At 41.7% G+C, this 17,374-nt stretch overlaps 1 protein-coding gene across 2 annotated transcripts; it reads right to left on the bottom strand.

Annotated features, from left to right (window-relative positions):
* Window positions 1-1,579: 1,579 nt before the first annotated feature.
* On the bottom strand, window positions 1,580-15,622 carry LOC106567820 (protein phosphatase methylesterase 1). 2 transcript variants are annotated; one of them, XM_014137586.2, is made up of 14 exons: window positions 15,328-15,614; window positions 12,942-13,035; window positions 12,645-12,737; window positions 6,853-6,910; window positions 6,690-6,741; window positions 6,116-6,270; window positions 5,831-5,921; window positions 5,659-5,724; window positions 5,411-5,540; window positions 5,046-5,175; window positions 4,866-4,910; window positions 4,622-4,686; window positions 4,382-4,449; window positions 1,580-2,002 (listed from the first exon to the last, which is right to left on the bottom strand). In XM_014137586.2, exons 1-14 carry the CDS (start codon window positions 15,411-15,413, stop codon window positions 1,999-2,001), a joined length of 1,137 nt encoding a protein of 378 aa, XP_013993061.1. In that variant the 5' UTR covers window positions 15,414-15,614; the 3' UTR covers window positions 1,580-1,998. The 2 variants fall into 2 exon arrangements, with proteins under 2 accessions (XP_013993061.1, XP_013993060.1); XM_014137585.2 differs by having other exon boundaries at window positions 6,690-6,910; window positions 15,328-15,622.
* Window positions 15,623-17,374: the final 1,752 nt, after the last annotated feature.

The following is a 17,374-nucleotide window of genomic DNA, read 5'->3' as shown; positions in this document are numbered from 1 at the left end:
CCACCAGAGCTGTTGCCAGAGAATTGAATGTTAATTTCTTTACCATAAGCCGCCTCCAAAGTAATTTTAGAGAATTTGGCAGTACGTCTAACCGGCCTCACAACCTCAGACCACATGTAAGCACGCCAGCCCAGGACCTCCACGTCCGGCTTTTTTCCCTGAGGGATCGTCTGAGACCAGCCACTCGGACAGCTGATGAAACTGTATTTGCACAATCGAAGAAATTATGCACAAACTGTCGGAAACCGTCTCAGGGAAGCTCATCTGCATGCTCGTCATCCTCACCAGAGTCTTGACCTGACTGCAGTTTGGCGTCATAACCGAATTCAGTGGGCAAATGCTCACCTTCGATGGCCACTGGCATGCTGGAGAAGTGTGCTGTTCACGAATGAATCCCGGTTTCAACTGTACGGGGTAGATGGCAGACAGCTTGTATGGCGTTGTGTGGGCGAGCGGTTTGCTGATGTCAAGTTTGTGAACAGAGTGTCCCATGGTGGTGGTGGGGCTATTGTTTAGGCAGGCATAAGCTACGGACAACCAGCACAATTGTATTTTATCGATGGCAATTTCAATGCCGAGATCCTGAGGGCCATTGTCATGCCATTCATCTGCCGCCATCCCCTGATATTTCAGCATGATAATGCACGGCCACATATTGCAAGGATCTGTACACAATTCCCTCAAGCTAAAAATGTCCCAGTTCTTCCATGGCCTGCATAATCATCAGACATGTCAGCCATTGTGCACGTTTGGGATGCTCTGGCTCGATGTGTACAACAGCGTGTTCCAGTTCCCGCCAATATCCAGCAACTTCACACAGCCATTGAAGAGCGTGACAACATTCCACAGGCCACAATCAAATCTATGCGAAGGAGATGTTGCGCTGCATGAGACAAAAGGTCGTCACACCAGATATTGACTGGTTTTCTGATCCGCTGTCCTTTTTTTTTTAAAAGGTATGTGACCGACAGATGCATATTTGTATTCCCAGTCATGTGAAATTCATAGCCTAATGAATTTATATAAATTGACTGATTTCCTTACATGAACTGTAACTCAGATTTTTGAAATTGTTGCGTTTATATTTTTGTTCAGTGCACTTAGCATGTTAGCTAACCCTTCCATTAACCGTAACCTGAACCCTTTAACCGTTTTTTTTTTTGTTACCCCAATATTTTGCACACAGCAGAAGTTATTAATTGATTTGTGGTAGATGCAAGTGTTTCGGGGTTCAATCCTTTTTGCTTTGAAGCTCTGTCTCGCATCATTTACACATACAGTACCAGTCTAAAGTTTGGACACACATAGTCATTCCTGCGTTTTTCTTTATTTTTTTACTATTTTCTACATTGTAGAATAATAGTGAAGACATTAAAACTATGAAATAACACATGGAATCATGAAGTAAAAAGTATAAAACAAATCAAAATATATTTTATATTTGAGATTCTTCAAAGTAGTCACCCTTTGCCTTGATGACAGCTTTGCACATTGGGGAGACCCTGTTTTGTACACTTGCAAAATACTCCATAATGGGTGTCTGTGTTCATCATGGAAATAAATAGTGCATCAATTGGGATAAATATTATTTTTCCATTTTTATTCATCATTCTTAAAATCCAACAACATTAAACACATATCATAACAAGACGCAGTTAGCCAAAATGTAACAAGAAACAGGCAAGGCATCACAGGAAATTAAAATAAAAAAGGTTGAGTGGGATGGGTAAAACAAAATCCCTGCTTTCAAAAAAAAGGGCAAAACCACAAGTGTCAAAGTATTAGTAGTAGTAATAATAATACATTTAAATTATATCTTTTACCGATTTAAGTGCTGAGAAATTTGTATAGTGCTCATGAACATTATTTTATCACAGTTGGGAGTAATTGGCAGAAGATGGTGTCCATGAGGCTCCAGGAAACTCCTCCATGACTGCTGGATGGATCCAGGACAAAACTGGCACTTGTCTATGTAGTTTATTGTTTATTTGGGTCCCATTAGCTGTTACAATAAAAAAAAAGTAAAACACGAACACAAACAAATGTTTTTTGGTTTGCCTGTACCAGTTAGCATCCCATTTTGACATAAAAAAAGTGTTACTCGTGTCAGAACAGACCTTATACAATAACTACCAATATTGGTGGCAGCAATTGTTACAAAACCTTATTATTGTATGATGTCCATTATTTATGTTTATTTAAAATTATATATACACATACACTGAGTGTACAAAACATTAGGAACACTGGCTCTTTCCATGACAGACTGATCAGATGAATGCAATGATCCCTTATTGAGGTCACCTGTTAAATCCACTTAAACAGTGTAGATGAAGGGGAGGAGAGGTTAAATAAGTATTTTTAAGCGTTGTGACATGGGTTGTGAATGTGTACCATTCAGAGGGTGAATGGGCAAGACAAAATATTTAAGTGCCTTTGAAAGGGGTATGGTAGTAGGTGCCAGGCACACCGGTTTGAGTGTGTCAATAACTGCAACGCTGCTGGGTTTTTCCACGCTGAACAGTTTCCTGTGTGTATCAAGAATGGTCCACCACCCAAATGACATCCAGCCGACTTGACAACTGTGGGAAGCATTGGAGTCCACCCTCTCACATCTGAGGCTCTGCACACTCTTGGACTGTATCCTACATGGTAGGCCGCTCCTACCAGGTGATGTAGAGAGGATCTGTGTCTGCAGTACGTACTCTCACAACTGGTGTACCCCAGGGCTCGGTTCTAAGCCCTCTCCTCTTCTCGCTATACACCAAGTCACTCGGCTCTGCCATATCCTCACATGGTCTCTATCATTGCTATGTAGATGACGCTCACCTACTTTTCTCCTCCCCCCCTTCTGACACCCAGGTGGCGACACGCATCTCTGCGTGCCTGGCAGATATCTCAACTTTGATGTCGGCCCACCACCTAAAGCTCAACCTCGACAAGACGGAGCTGATCTTCCTCCCAGGGAAGGCCTGCCCGCTCAAAGACCTCTTCATCACGGTTTACAACTCCAGTGTCTCCCTCCCAGAGTGCAAAGAACCTTGGTGTGACCCTGGACAACACCCTGTCGTTCTCGGCAAATATCAAAGCAGTGACTCGCTCCTGCAGGTTCATGCTCTACATCATCCGTAGAGTACAACCCTACCTTACACAGAAAGCGGCAGAGGCCCTAATCCAGGCACTTGTCATCTCCCGTCTGAACTACTGCAACTCGTTGTTGGCTCGGCTCCCCGCTTGTGCCATCAAACCCCTGAAAATTATCCAGAATGCAGCAGCCCACCTGTTGTTCAACTTTCCCAAGTTCTTTCATTTCATCCCGCTCTTCCGCACACTACACTGACTTCCAGTCGAAGTTCGCATCCACTACAAGACCATGGTGCTTACCTACGGAATAGCAAGCGGAACTGCCCCGCCCTACCTTCAGGCTTTGCTCAAACCCTACACCTCACCCCGAGCACTCCATTCTGCCACCTCTGGTCTCTTGGCTTTCCCATCCCTATGAGAGGGCAGCTCCCGCTCAGCCCAGGCCAAGCCAAGCTCTTCTCTGTCCTGGCACGCCCCTGAACCTAGGACAGCAGAGTCCCTGCCCATCTTCCGAAAACATCTGAAACCATACCTCTTCAAAGAGTATGTTAAATCATCCCACAGCACCCGCTCGCACCCCTTCCTCACCTGCTCGCAACCCTCCTCCTCACCCCGACCCCCACAAAAAAGAAAAGACAAAAATAATGCCTTTTGTGAACTAACACTCACACTTTACTTTTTTCCCCTTCCCCTTATTAGCCGACTTTGCTGATTACTATTTTACTGAGGAAAAATGTACTTACTATGATGTGATTGTCCCACCTAGCTATCTCAAGATGTCCCACCTAGCTATCTCAAGATGAATGCACTAACAGTAAACCACTCTAAATTACACAAATGTAAAAATGTCAAATGAGTCAACATGGGCCAGCATCCATATGAAATGCTGGACACTTTGAAGTCTATGCCCCGACAAATTGAGGCTGTTCTGAGAGCAAAAGGGGGTGTAACTCAATATTAGGACAGTGTTCCTAATGTTTTGTACACTTAGTGTATATTTTTAGGGGAGGGTTCCATTTTATTGGGCTGAGAAGAGACAGTGGGAAAGATAGACAGATAGTGAGTCACAAGGGAAGTGAGCCGGATTCGAACCCTCGCCGACACCGGCAAGCATGTGTGCTTATAGGCGGAAGCACTAACCGTTAGTCCACAAATAATGTGATTTTAACATTTAACAGTGCAGATAAGCGATACGTGCTTATGTAGGTCTTCACAATGAGATTTTACAATGATTACTGGAGAAGCAGACTTAAAGGTAATAAACAATGTGTTTCTATCCGTGTAAAATTAGTCTTACCACAGGAAACCCTCCTTAAATTCAGTGAACTTGTGACGGACCATGAATGAGGCCAGAGCGTCTGCTACCTGGGGAAACAAGAGCAATGTCGGTTTAGTTCCCAGACATTGAGAATAGTATTTTGTGTGCAATATTATTTACATATTGGCCTGAAACTACTATCGCAACAAAATGGGAAACAACGACACATTTAACAAGCAGTTGTTCAGCCTCATACCCAGAAGTTTAAAACACACTCACTTTTTCAGGGGCGTCCTCATGGACAGCATGGCCACACTGAGGGAGCACCTGCATCTGGAACTTCCCTGACCACAAATGGAACACGAATCTTTATGTGCAACATGCTTCCATTGGATTTAGAAGATGTTACAGTAAAACCACAGGGAGTGGGGGACGATGTACAGTGGATTGTCACAGTCACCATCAGAACCACAATTGTCAACAACAACCAACCTAACAAACATTAATCTGAGGCCGTCCTCACCTTGCATCTGTCCAATTGTGAGATCTTTGTCAAGCCTGTCCACACCTGTAAAGGGAAAAATGTTATACACAACAATGTGTGCTGTAGTCCAATGTCAAAGACAGATGTATTTGAATTATATTGAAAACACACAAGTGTAAAAATCATGTGGATTAAAATGTACTGAATCGAGGGACTCACCAGCGAGCAGGAGCAGTTTTGGCACAGGACAGGAAAGGAAGAGGGCAGACAGGCCACTGAACCAGCCCTCCCAGTACTTCTCTGTCTTTGACAGATCAATCTGCCAGGTATAAAGGGTCTCCTTCTTCACCTGAAGAAAGCCAAGAGACAGTTAAATTTACACTTCATGTACACATTACAACAGACTGTGTAAAGGTGGGAAATGACATACACACTTCCCCAAGATGACATACGCACCCAGATGTATACACCAACTACTAATGCCTAAGAAGACCCACGCATACAAACACACCCGAATACATAGGTATAAAATATATTGTAAAAAATAAACATTACATTTTCCCCGCAATCATCCCATCCCTAACCTCTTGGTCATCCTCCTTCTTTCTTTTGTGGTTGGATTCTCCTTCTTCTTCTTCCTCCTCCTCTTCCTCCTCAATGATGCCGTCACTGATGCTCTTGGAGACGCCTGGACTGTTGAGGGGTTCCTCACATCTACGGAGGAGGTCAAAACTTGTGTTTAGTTACAGGTCCTGAAAAGTCACATCTTGAAGTTGATTCATTTAAAAAGGTATTTGCCCTCTGAGCCCATTTTTCTCAGGTCCAGACGTACTTTTTCACCTGGCCTCCCATGGACACCCGGGCTGACTCAACGTTTCGGATCTGTCCACTCTTCACACTGATGGGGGAGGGACAAGATCAGAGAACACATGACTTGGAATATGCTCTATTAGTAAAGCATTTGCTGAGTATTTTTACACTTGTGTGTATGGACAGCATCTCACCTCCACTCAATGGCATTCTCCACAGACTTAAAGGTCTTTGGTCGACTCCTGAGGAAATTCTGCATACTGTTTAATGCATCCATTGCTGTGCCTGAATAAACACAATAGCGGAAATTTTATGAAATAATCACTCAATCAATGAATTAATGACACAGTGTGTAACATTATAGTTTAAAACAATTAATACATCAATTAATCTTCTGTCAGCTCCTCAACTGCTGCTTGTTTGATCATCAAATGACAAGTCCCGATCATGAGACAAACAAACACAAATACCATAATCACCTTCCACGACATCAATCACACACAGGCCAAGTAAAGACGGCACGTGGTTTGCTGCAGCGGTATGAACTGCTATAGCTCCACCCATGCTGTGTCCAATCATCATGATCGGAGGTGGGTTTTCTCCATAGAGAGCTTCTACCACTTTGCCAATGTCCCTGGTGGAAAGATGAGACAAAACCAGCATAAATCAACTGCTAGAACAATCTCACCCATCCAAACCAGCCTAATCCAGCTCCTCAAACAATCACACCCAACAGAAGATAGACAATATAGAAAGAGATGTCAGTTTCTTCCACTGGCACTTTGTTAATGTAAACAATACTATTCTGGGGGTTGCAGCAAGCCTGTTTTCTCTCCTTGCATCAAACAGCAGATCAGTGTCTCAATGGGAGACAGCAGCAGCCGATAGCTCATCTGACTCAGTTCTCCTCGCTCTCCAACAGGTTCTCTCCACCACTGCCTCAGGTCCTGTCCGGTTCCCTCCCATCTCAACAACACAATACCTTCCCCATCACACACCCTGTTTAACACTCATCTCTGAATGATGACAGAGAAAACATTCCTGACAACTTACTTGGCCATTGTTTCCGCTGAGAGATCGTCAGAATTCTTTACTTTGGTGTCACCTTTTTTGGAAAGAAAATAGTTTAAAAAATAAATAATAATACTATTGAGACCATGAATATGAGGTAACCAGAAGGAACGTGTGTTATCATGAGGGAGAGTTAGCCACTCACCATGGGCCCTGAGGTCCATAGCCACCACCCGGCAGTTAATTCTGTTGTATATCACCGCCTGCAAACACAAGCCCACTCTGTGTTAACTTAACTCTGGCCAGAATTCAGTGTCAGTCTGTGTTATTATAAGGCATGCTCACAAACATACGGCTCCATCTTGTGTGAATCCTGGTTTAGGAAGGGCACCAAAAATTCTTACATTTCCATCCCCAACTACAACATTTTCTGCCAAGAAAGAACTGCCAAACAGGGTGGAGTTGCAATCTACTGCAGAGTTCTGTCATGCTATCCAGGTCTGTGCCCAAACAGTTCGAGCTTCTACTTTTAAAAATCCACCTTTCCAGAAATAAGTCTCTCACCGTTGCCGCTTGGTATAGACCCCCCTCAGCCCCCAGCTGTGCCCTGGACACCATATGTGAATGAATTGCCCCCCATTTATCTTCAGCGTTTGTACTGTTAGGTGACCTAAACTGGGATATGATTAACACCCCGGCCATCCTACAATCTAAGATAGATGCCCTCAATCTCACACAAATGATGAAGGAACCTACCAGGTACAACCCCAAATCCGTAAACATGGGCACCCTCATAGATATCATCCTGACCAACCTGCCCTCTAAATATACCTCTGCTGTCTTCAACCAGGATCTCAGCGATCACTATTTCATTGCCTGCGTCTGTAATGAGTCCGCGGTCAAACGACCACCTCTCATCACTGTCAAACGCTCCCTAAAACACTTCAGCGAGCAGGCCTTTCTAATCGACCTGGCCCGGGTATCCTAGAAGGATATTGACCTCATTCCGTCAGTAGAGGATGCCTGGAAATTCTTTAAAAGTGCTTTTCTCACCATCTTAAATTAGCATGCCCCATTCAAAAAATCTAGAACCAGGAACAGATAGAGCAACTAAGAACAGATATAGCCCTTGGTTCACTCCAGACCAGACTGCCCTTGACCAGCACAAAAACATCCTGTGGCGTACGGCATTATCATCAAATAGCCCCCGCGATATGCAACTTTTAGGAACCAATATACACAGGCAGTTAGGAAAGCAAAGGCTAGCTTTTTCAAACAGAAATTTGCATCCTGTAGCACAAACTCCAAAAAGTTCTGGGACACTGTAAAGTCCATGGAGAATAAAAGCACCTCCTGCCAACTGCCCACTGCACTGAGGCTAGGAAACATTGTCACCACCGATAAACCTACGATAATCAAGAATTTCAATAAGCATTTTTCTACAGCTGGCCATGCTTTCCATCTGGCTACCCCTACCCTGGACAACAGCTCTGCACCGCCCACAGCAACTTGCCCAAGCCTCCCCATTTCTCCTTCACCCAACTCCAGACAGCTGATGTTCTGAACGAGCTGCAAAATCTGGAAAACTATAAATCAGCAGGGCTAGACAATCTGGACCTTCTCTTTCTAAAATTATCAGCCGAAATTGTTGCAACCCCTATTACTAGCCTGTTCAACCTCTCATATCGTCTGAGATGCCCAAAGACTGGAAAGCTGCCGCAGTCATCCCCCTCTTCAAAAGGGGGAGACACTCTAGACCCAAACTGTTACAGAACTATATCTATCCTACCCTGCCTTTCTAAAAGTCATCAAAAGCCAAGTTAACAAACAGATCACCGACCATTTCGAATCCCACCGTACCTTCTCTGCTATGCAATCTGGTTTCCGAGCTGGTCATGGGTGCACCTCAGCCACGCGCAAGGTCCCAACAATATCATAACCTCCATCGATAAAAGACAGTACTGTGCAGCCGTATTCATCGACCTGGCCAAGGCTTTCGACTCTGTCAATCAGAACAACCTTGGTTTCTCAAATGACTGCCTCGCCTGGTTCACTAACTACTTCGCAGACAGAGTTCAGTGTGTCAAATCAGAGGGCCTGTTGTCCGGACCTCTGGCAGTCTCTATGGGGGTGCCAAAAGGTTCAATTATCGGGCCAACTCTTTTCTCTGTATACATCAATGATGTCGCTCTTGCTGCTGGTGATTCTCTGATCCACCTCTATGCAGACGACACCATTCTGGCCTCCATATACTTCTGGCCCTTCTTTGGACACAGTGTTAACTAACCTCCAGACGAGCTTCAATGTCATACAACACTCCTTCCGTGGCCTCCAACTGCTCTTAAATGCATGCTCTTCAACCGATCGCTGGCCGCACCCATCTAACATCACTACTCTGGACGGTTCTGACTTAGAATATGTGGACAACTACAAATACCTAGGTGTCTGGTTAGACTGTAAACTCTCCTTCCAGACTCACATTAAGCATCTCCAATCCAAAATTAAATCTAGAATCGGCTTCCTATTTCGCAACAAAGCCTCCTTCACTCATGCTGCCAAACATACCCTTGTAAAACTGACTATCCTACCGATCCTTGACTTCGGCGATGTCATTTACAAAATAGCTTCCAACACTCTACTCAGCAAATTGGATGTAGTCTATCACAGTGCCATCCATTTTGTCACCAAAGCCCCATATACTACCCACCACTGCGACCTGCATGCTCTCATTGACTGGCCGTCGCTTCATATTCGTCGCCAAACCCACTGGCTCCAGGTCATCTATAAGTCTTTGCTAGGTAAAGCCCCGCCTTAACTCAGCTCACTGGTCACCACAGCAGCACCCACCCATAGCACGCACTCCAGCAGGTATATTTCACTGGTCATCCCCAAAGCCAACTCCTCCTTTGGCCGCCTTTCCTTCAGTTCTCTGCTGCCAATGACTGGAACGAATTGCAAAAATCATTGAAGCTGGAGTCTTATATCTCCCTCACTAACTTTAAGCATCAGCTGTTAGAGCAGCTTACCGATCATTGCAACTGTACACAGCCCATCTGTAAATAGCCCACCCAACTACCTCATCCCCATATTTTTTTTGCTTCTTTACACCCCATGATCTCTACTTGCACATTCATCTTCTGCAAATCTATCACTCCAGTGCTAAATTGTAATTATTTCACCAGTATGGCCTGTTTATTGCCTTACCACCCTAATCTTACTACATTTGCACACTGTATATAGATTTTTCTATTGTGTTATTGACTGTACGTTTGTTTATCCCATGTGTGTTGTTTGTGTCGCACTGCTTTGCTTTATCTTGGCCAGTTGTAAATGATAACTTGTTCTCAACTGGCCTACCTGGTCAAATAAAGGGGAAATTATTATAAAAAAATAAAATAATCTTCAACAGTCACTCAATACAACCTTACAGTGCCCTTTCAGAAAGTATTCACACTCCTTAACTTTTTCCATATTTTGTTGTGTCAAAGTGGAATTATGTTTTTGGAAATTTTTACAAATTAATTAAACATGAAAAGCTTTAATGTCTTAAGAGTCAATAAGTAATCAACCCCTTTGTTATGGCAAGTCTAATTAAGTTCAGAAGTAAACATTTGCTTAAAGCTGCAATAATGTAACCTTTTGGGAGACACGACCTAAAATCACATAGAAATGTGTGGTATAGATCTGCTATTCTCATTGAAAGCAAGTCTAAGAAGCGGTAGATATGTTCTATGTTCATTTCTATTTCTTCCAGTTCTTAAGTTTTGTTTTTGCGTCTTTTACTTTCCATTTTGTACACCAGCTTCAAAGTGCTGAAAACACAATATTTCTGGTAATGTAAAACATATTTCACAGTGGTTTAGATGGTACAATGATTCTCTACACTAGGGATCACAAACTAGATTCAGCCGCGGGACAATTTTCTCCTGAACGGATGGTCGGAAGATAATTAGTAATCATTTGTAGACTGCAAATTAACCGCAAAAAGTCCAAACATATATAATGTTTGACTAAAACATAATAATTTCAGACCTTGCTTACATTTGTATACGATGTGTGAGAATACTTGGGAATAGATTTCTTAAATTAAAATCCCTTGGAGCTGATTTCCTGGTGTTTTTACAGTCTTTTATATCCAACAATGAAAATGCAAAAAAATAAATAAAATTATAATTTTTTGGCTCAGGAAACTTGGAGGGCCAAATAAAATAAACCGCGGACCAAATTCGGCCCGTGGGCTGCCAGTTGGGGAACCCTGCTCTACACTATATTTGCTTGTTTTGTCACAAACTGAAATTAAGCAAACTATTAAAATTTTTGCAACAAGGAAAAGGTGGAGCGATTTCTGCATAGTGAATTGTAACTTGTAACAAAAATGTCTAAAATGTTTTTTTTTCTTCACTTTTTCATTATGGGGTAGTGTGCGTAGATGTGTGAGAAAATCAATTTAATCCATTTTGAATTCAGGCTGTAACAACTAGGGCTGTTGCGGTGACCATATTACCACCAGTCATGAGTCATGACTGCAGTAAAATTCCAAGTGACCATTGAGTCACGGTAATCTCCTTTTATGCACTCTGGACATGCATTGGTAGTACCCAACTCGCTAATGGCCTAGTAGTCAGGGCTCTGTTGTCCCTCTAACCACTCTGACATCAATGCAAATGGATTCGAAATCACAATCAAAACAGTATCACGCTTTAAAAAAAACTCACCTAACTGATTGATTTGAAGAAAATATGGACGTTGTGCATGTTGTTTCTAAGAATAACAACAAAATGGATAGCACTTTCTAAGGTGAGGATTATTCAAACCACACATATGCATAGGCCTATATATGAGCCCAAGCCCCCCAAAAATATCCTGAATTAAAATAATGATTCTGCTGTTATAGAATATAGCCTACCGCATACTATGCAGGGCAGAAAAATATAAAAATAGAGAAAAAAGATTTCAAATGTCTTTGGTACATAATTGGTCTAGCCTTACCCCAAAAAAGTTTTATTCTAGTAACCACCTTTGAGTGGACTGTATTATTATGCATAGTGGATGGACTGGTTTCCTTATGCTACGCTCCAAACTTTCTATCCATGAGTTTGGGAGCGAACATATAGGCCTAGGTGATGCTGTTGGTTCATTGATTGTGCAGGGCGGCTTACAGAGTTAGCCTATAATTAGTGAATTTGTATTTGATTTTGAATAGCCTAGTAATAGGGCATTTTTATATTTTCATAATTAATAGGCTGACATTACCTTTAGCTACAGAATCTCACCACCGTGCATTTCCATCTCCTCCTCTCTCCTTAATTCCTTTCTCGGGCGTGCAGAGAGATGGGCTGTCAACAGTTTAATGAAATATGTTTTGTTGTGAAAACATGTTACTATCAATGTTCCCGAAAAGATTTCCCTTGGTTTCCCAAATTAAGCACTGGGTAGCTGCAGGAACAGGGTTGGAGATCCCATGGCATACAGAGTTTGGGCGGAATATCACCTGTTGCGAAGCAAGAGGCTGTATGCTCCTTAAACAGTGGTTGATGCATGGAGTGAAATATCCGGAGTAGCCTACCCAGCATAGGATTGAAAAACGAACCAGCCGGAAAAGCGGCCTCCATTCGCTATTGGAGTGCATAATGATGACACATCTTTATCCCACTGCCCATTTGATAATGGGCCATTCTAAATCTAGTTAAATAGATTTATTAGACTATCTTAAAATGTATTTATTTGTCTTGTTTTTTTTTGAAGGCGCATATCAGTGGCTTGTATGCCTGGAGATGCTAAACATCTTTATGTTAATTAACGGTCAGACTGGAAGTCTTTTGCATGACAATAACCAGCTGACAAAATGTAATGACCACCACAGCTCTAAACTCAACAAAATGTGGAATAAGTCAATGGGTATGAATACTTTCTGAAGGCTCTGTAAATGCAGGACATGTTGTGATGGTAGTGTGTGTACATAGAGTGTGGTACCTGGTATTTGATAGTATTACTCACAGTGAACACAGCCCAGGAGAGAGCAGAGTGGCCTCCTCCATGGAGCAGGAGCAGCACAGGACCATGCTGGCCGCTGCAGTAGATTCTGAACGTGTGCAGAGAAGTCAAGGAATATAGAGTATAGACACATTCACAATGGAGATATGCTTATGATGCACTGGATCAGGAGTTCAATATTACACTGTATAAAATGAATTCTCTTCAGTAAGTGTTTCAAAAATATGATACATCATTCATGGTTCAATTCCATGTGTAGATGAACATTAGCACACTTATGGGAGCCACAGTAAAGGATATATCTTTGGCGTTATCGTTTTCCACTTCTACATCTTCCATCGCTTCAAAGTATTCACTCCAGGACAGAGGGGAGAAGTCTCTCTTCCGTCCAGGTCTGTGTGTTAGCCAGGTTGAGTAGCAAACAGAAAGAGGATTTTAAACAGTGGGTAAATCCATTTGAATTCAATCACTTTTTGACAGCACCCCTTTTAATTTGAACAAAACCTACCATACATATTTGCCCAGTGTAGAAGTGCTCAGAAAGTGACATTTTAGACCTGAATGCCAAAACATTCAAGAGATAAAAGTGCTCAAAGTTTACCTATTTTGCATACCCCACCATACCATGATACATCCATGTCTTCACCACTGGAAAGGATAAATGGTTGAGATTGATATAATTTAAATATTTGATCATTTCTTGAAAAAGTTTTATTAAAAAACAGTTTGTCATTTTTTTTTACCTTAAATGTCAATTATCTAAAAATGCGTGAATTCTTAATTTTTTTAATATTCACATATGTTGTAGCTTAAACCCTATTTTACGTCATCTGAGGTTTTTATGTTGTGCCCGCCATTGTTTGAGACAAGATGCTCTTGAATACCGGGTGGGTGTCATGTTTTGGCTAATAAATGTACTAAAATGGGAATACAATTTATATGTAAACTTTCAAATGGGACCACAAAGACGATTAGAAGTCCACAAATCAGAGAACTTTAACTTGAATGGGAATAGATGAAATTGAACTGTCAATTCTTTATAGGAAACCTATTGAAATCATAGAAATATAGATAATAAAATAGACATGACCATTTAAGTTGACATTTGACGGTGGTCATCTTTGTGGTAGTAATTAGAAGTAAAAATGTTAATTCAATTTACATTTCAATGGTGTACCAGCTAAATTGCTGTGGTATGGAAGAATAGGTCGATTATATTTCTATGATTGAAATGACACCCACCCTGTATTCAATAGCATATGTCTCAAAAGAAGTCTGGAACATCACAAAAACCTCAGATGATGTAAAGTAGGGTTTAAGCTACAAAATATGCAAATATGAAAAATAAATAAAAATAGTTTAAGCATTTTTTGATAATTTACACTAGAGGTTTAAAAATGTAATGTTTATATATTAAAAAACAAATTATGAAATATTTTTTAAGCCTTGTTTGCAAGCTTTTAAATTATATCAAACTCCACCGTTTATATTTTCCAGTGATGAAGACATGGATGGTGGGGGTATGCAAAATGGGTCAACTTTCCAACCACTTCATTCATGGGCAAACGTGTATTTTTTGTACTTTATTATTGACTGTATGTGTTGTTTATTCCATGTGTAACTCTGTGTTGTTGTATGTGTCGAATTGCTATGCTTTATGTTGGCCAGGTCGCAGTTGCAAATAAGAACTTGTTCTCAACTAGCCTACCTGGTTAAATAAAGGTGAAATAAAAAATAAATAAAAAGTATGGAAAGTTATGTATAAATCAAAATGGATGCAGACAAAAAGGGATTTAATTAAAATGGATTTACCCCAGTGTAGTCCTACATTAACCCTTAGTTCAAGCTGTATATGTCATGTTATCTCATATACACTCAGGGGCATGCCATCAAATGTATGGTTAATTAATCAGTGGATGTTGTATACCAATAATTATGAAACCATTCAAATAACATGAAGCAGAAAGACCTTAGTGATCAAATAGTGATGACCTGTGAGAGAGACTTCTTAACTATAAAGTAAGAAATTGAGTCATGACCAGTGATTTATATAATAAACCATTGGTCGTGACACAGGAGGGACTATGACAGCAGCTCTGATGAAAGAGAAGGAAGGGGGGAGGGATACCCACACAACAAAGAGGGAGGCATCATTTTAGCTATACCGGTTCATAAATTGAACCATCAACGACCCATATGAAACACTAATATTGAAGAATATGGAGGCAGCATAATCCATAAAAGATTCGTAGCTATCAAGCTAATTTATTTCATAACACGGTAGCTTGTTGACTGGGACATAACTGATGATGCTCCTAATGTACTGACCTGTCAAAACCAAATTAGGTCAAAACCAGCTGGCTTTCGCACTTGAATGGAACAATTAAACAACACGTGAATAGGAGCATTGTTCACAAGATAATAGGATTGAAAAGCTGTATTAGTTTCAGTACCTAATGTCAGCTGTCAGATATATTTAACCGTTATCTAGTTAGCTTGCTTGCTAGCTAGCTAGCAATGTTTTGAACTTAGCTAACTAGCTTTAACACAAAAGTTAAACAGAGGAAAAGACTGTTGTTGGCTCAGGTTAGTTATGAATTCACAAGTTGTAGGGCTTAGCAACAAGAGCCAGACAACTATCTGATTATAGCCTCGCCAACCATCTCAAAACTAGCTTTGAACTCACCCCATTCTCATTTTAGACCGCGACTGCAAGCCTCCTGACACGGGAGGTCTGGAAGCTAACACATTCAAATGCAACTGTTTCTCCATGCTGTCGAACGCGGGGCCAAGGCCGTTCAGTCAAATACCAAATCTTCCCCCTCCTTCGAACCATACGATTTTCTTCCAGCACCGGTCAGCTATTAGCAACTACAAATTGACAACCGCAAAATGTGTTTATCCTCCCACAACATTACCCGTTTGCCAATTGCCACATTGCACTCTGGGATATGTTTGCATACTGCTCACTATTCTCAACTAAACCATCAAGATATATTCACAGAAAAACTATATTTCCCAGAAAACATGGTGTAAATGTAGAACCTTAATCTTGGTAAAAAAAAGAAAGAAAATGACGTAATCAAATAAAATAACATTTTATTGGTGCATACACATATTTAGAAGATTTTATTGTGGGTGTAACGAAATGCTTGTGTTCCTAGCTCCAACAGTGCACTAATATCTAATTATTCAAAACAATACAATGAGCAATGTCGGAGTCCGGGAATATAAATATATATATATATATTCTACAGATATATATTATATATATATATATATATATTTATTTATTTATATATGTATATTCCACAGATATATATTTATATTCCGGACTCTGACATTGCTCGTCCTAATATTTATATTTTTCTTAATTCTGTTCTTTTACTTTTAGATGTGTGTGTATTGTTGTGAAAATATATAATATAATAATAATATAATATGTAGGATAGAATAGTATATAGCAATAGTTGAATAGGATGACATTGACTAGAATACAGTATATACATATGAAATTAGTAAAACAGTATGTAAACATTATTAAACTAACCAGTGATTCCATGTCTATGTACACAGAGCAGTAGCCTCTAAGGTGCAAGGTTGAGTAACCAGGGGGTAGCCTGCTAGTGACAGTGACTAAGTTCAGGGCAGGGTACTGGGTGAAGGCCGGCTAGTGATGGCAGTCTGATGGCCTTGAGATAGAAGCTGTTTTTCAGTCTCTTGGTCCCAGCTTTGATGCACCTGTGCTGTCCTCGCTTTGGATGATAGCGGGGTGAACAAGCCGTGACTCGGGTGGTTTATGTCCTTGATGATCTTTTTGGCCTTCCTGTGACATCTGTTGCTGTAGGTGTCCTGGAGGGCATGCAGTGTGCCCCCGGTGATGCGTTGGGCAGACTGCACCACACTCTGGAGAGCCCTGCGGTTGCAAGCGGTGCAGTTGCCATACCAGGTGGTGATACAACCCAATAGGATGCTCTCAATGGTGCATCTGTAAAAGTTTGAAAGGGTCTTGGGGCAAAGCTGAATTTCTTTAGCCTCGAGGTTGAAAAGACGCTGTTTTGCCTTCCTCGCTGCACTGTCTGTGTGGGTGGACAATTTCAGATTGTCAGTGATGTGTATGCCAAGGAACTTGAAGCTTTTCACCTTCTCCACTGCGGCCTCGTCGATGTGGATAGAGGCATGCTCCCTCTGCTGTCTCCTGAAGTCCACGATCATTTCCTTAATCTTTGTTGACATTGAGGGAGAGCTTATTTTCCTGGCACCACTCTGCCAGGGCCCTCACCTCCTCATTGTAGGCTGCCTTGTCATTGTTGGAAATCCGGCCTACTACTGTTGTGTCGTCTGCAAACTTGATGATTGAGCTGAAGGCATGCATGGCCACGCAGGGAGTACAGGAGGGGGCTGAGCACACACCCTTGTGGGTCCCCTGTGTTGAGGATCAGCTTAGTGGAGGTGTTGTTTCCTACATTCACCACCCGGGGGCGGCCCGTCAGGAAGTCCAGGACACAGTTGCACAGGGTGGGGTTCAGTCCTAGGGCCCGAGCTTAATGATGAGCTTGGAGGGTACTATGATGTTGAAGGCTGAGCTGTAGTCAATGAATAACATTCTTACATAAGTATTCCTCTTGTCCAGATGGGATAGGGTAGTGTGCAGTGCAATGGTGATTGCATCGGCAGCCTTGCGTGGGTTAACAAGCTTAAATGTCTTACGTCAGCCATGATGAATGAGAACC

Source organism: Salmo salar, chromosome ssa13 (assembly GCF_905237065.1).
Source record: "Salmo salar chromosome ssa13, Ssal_v3.1, whole genome shotgun sequence".
NCBI classification, from domain to species: Eukaryota; Metazoa; Chordata; class Actinopteri; order Salmoniformes; family Salmonidae; genus Salmo; species Salmo salar.
Note: the sequence above shows the minus strand (reverse complement) of the source record. Positions and strands in the feature narration are given on the sequence as shown.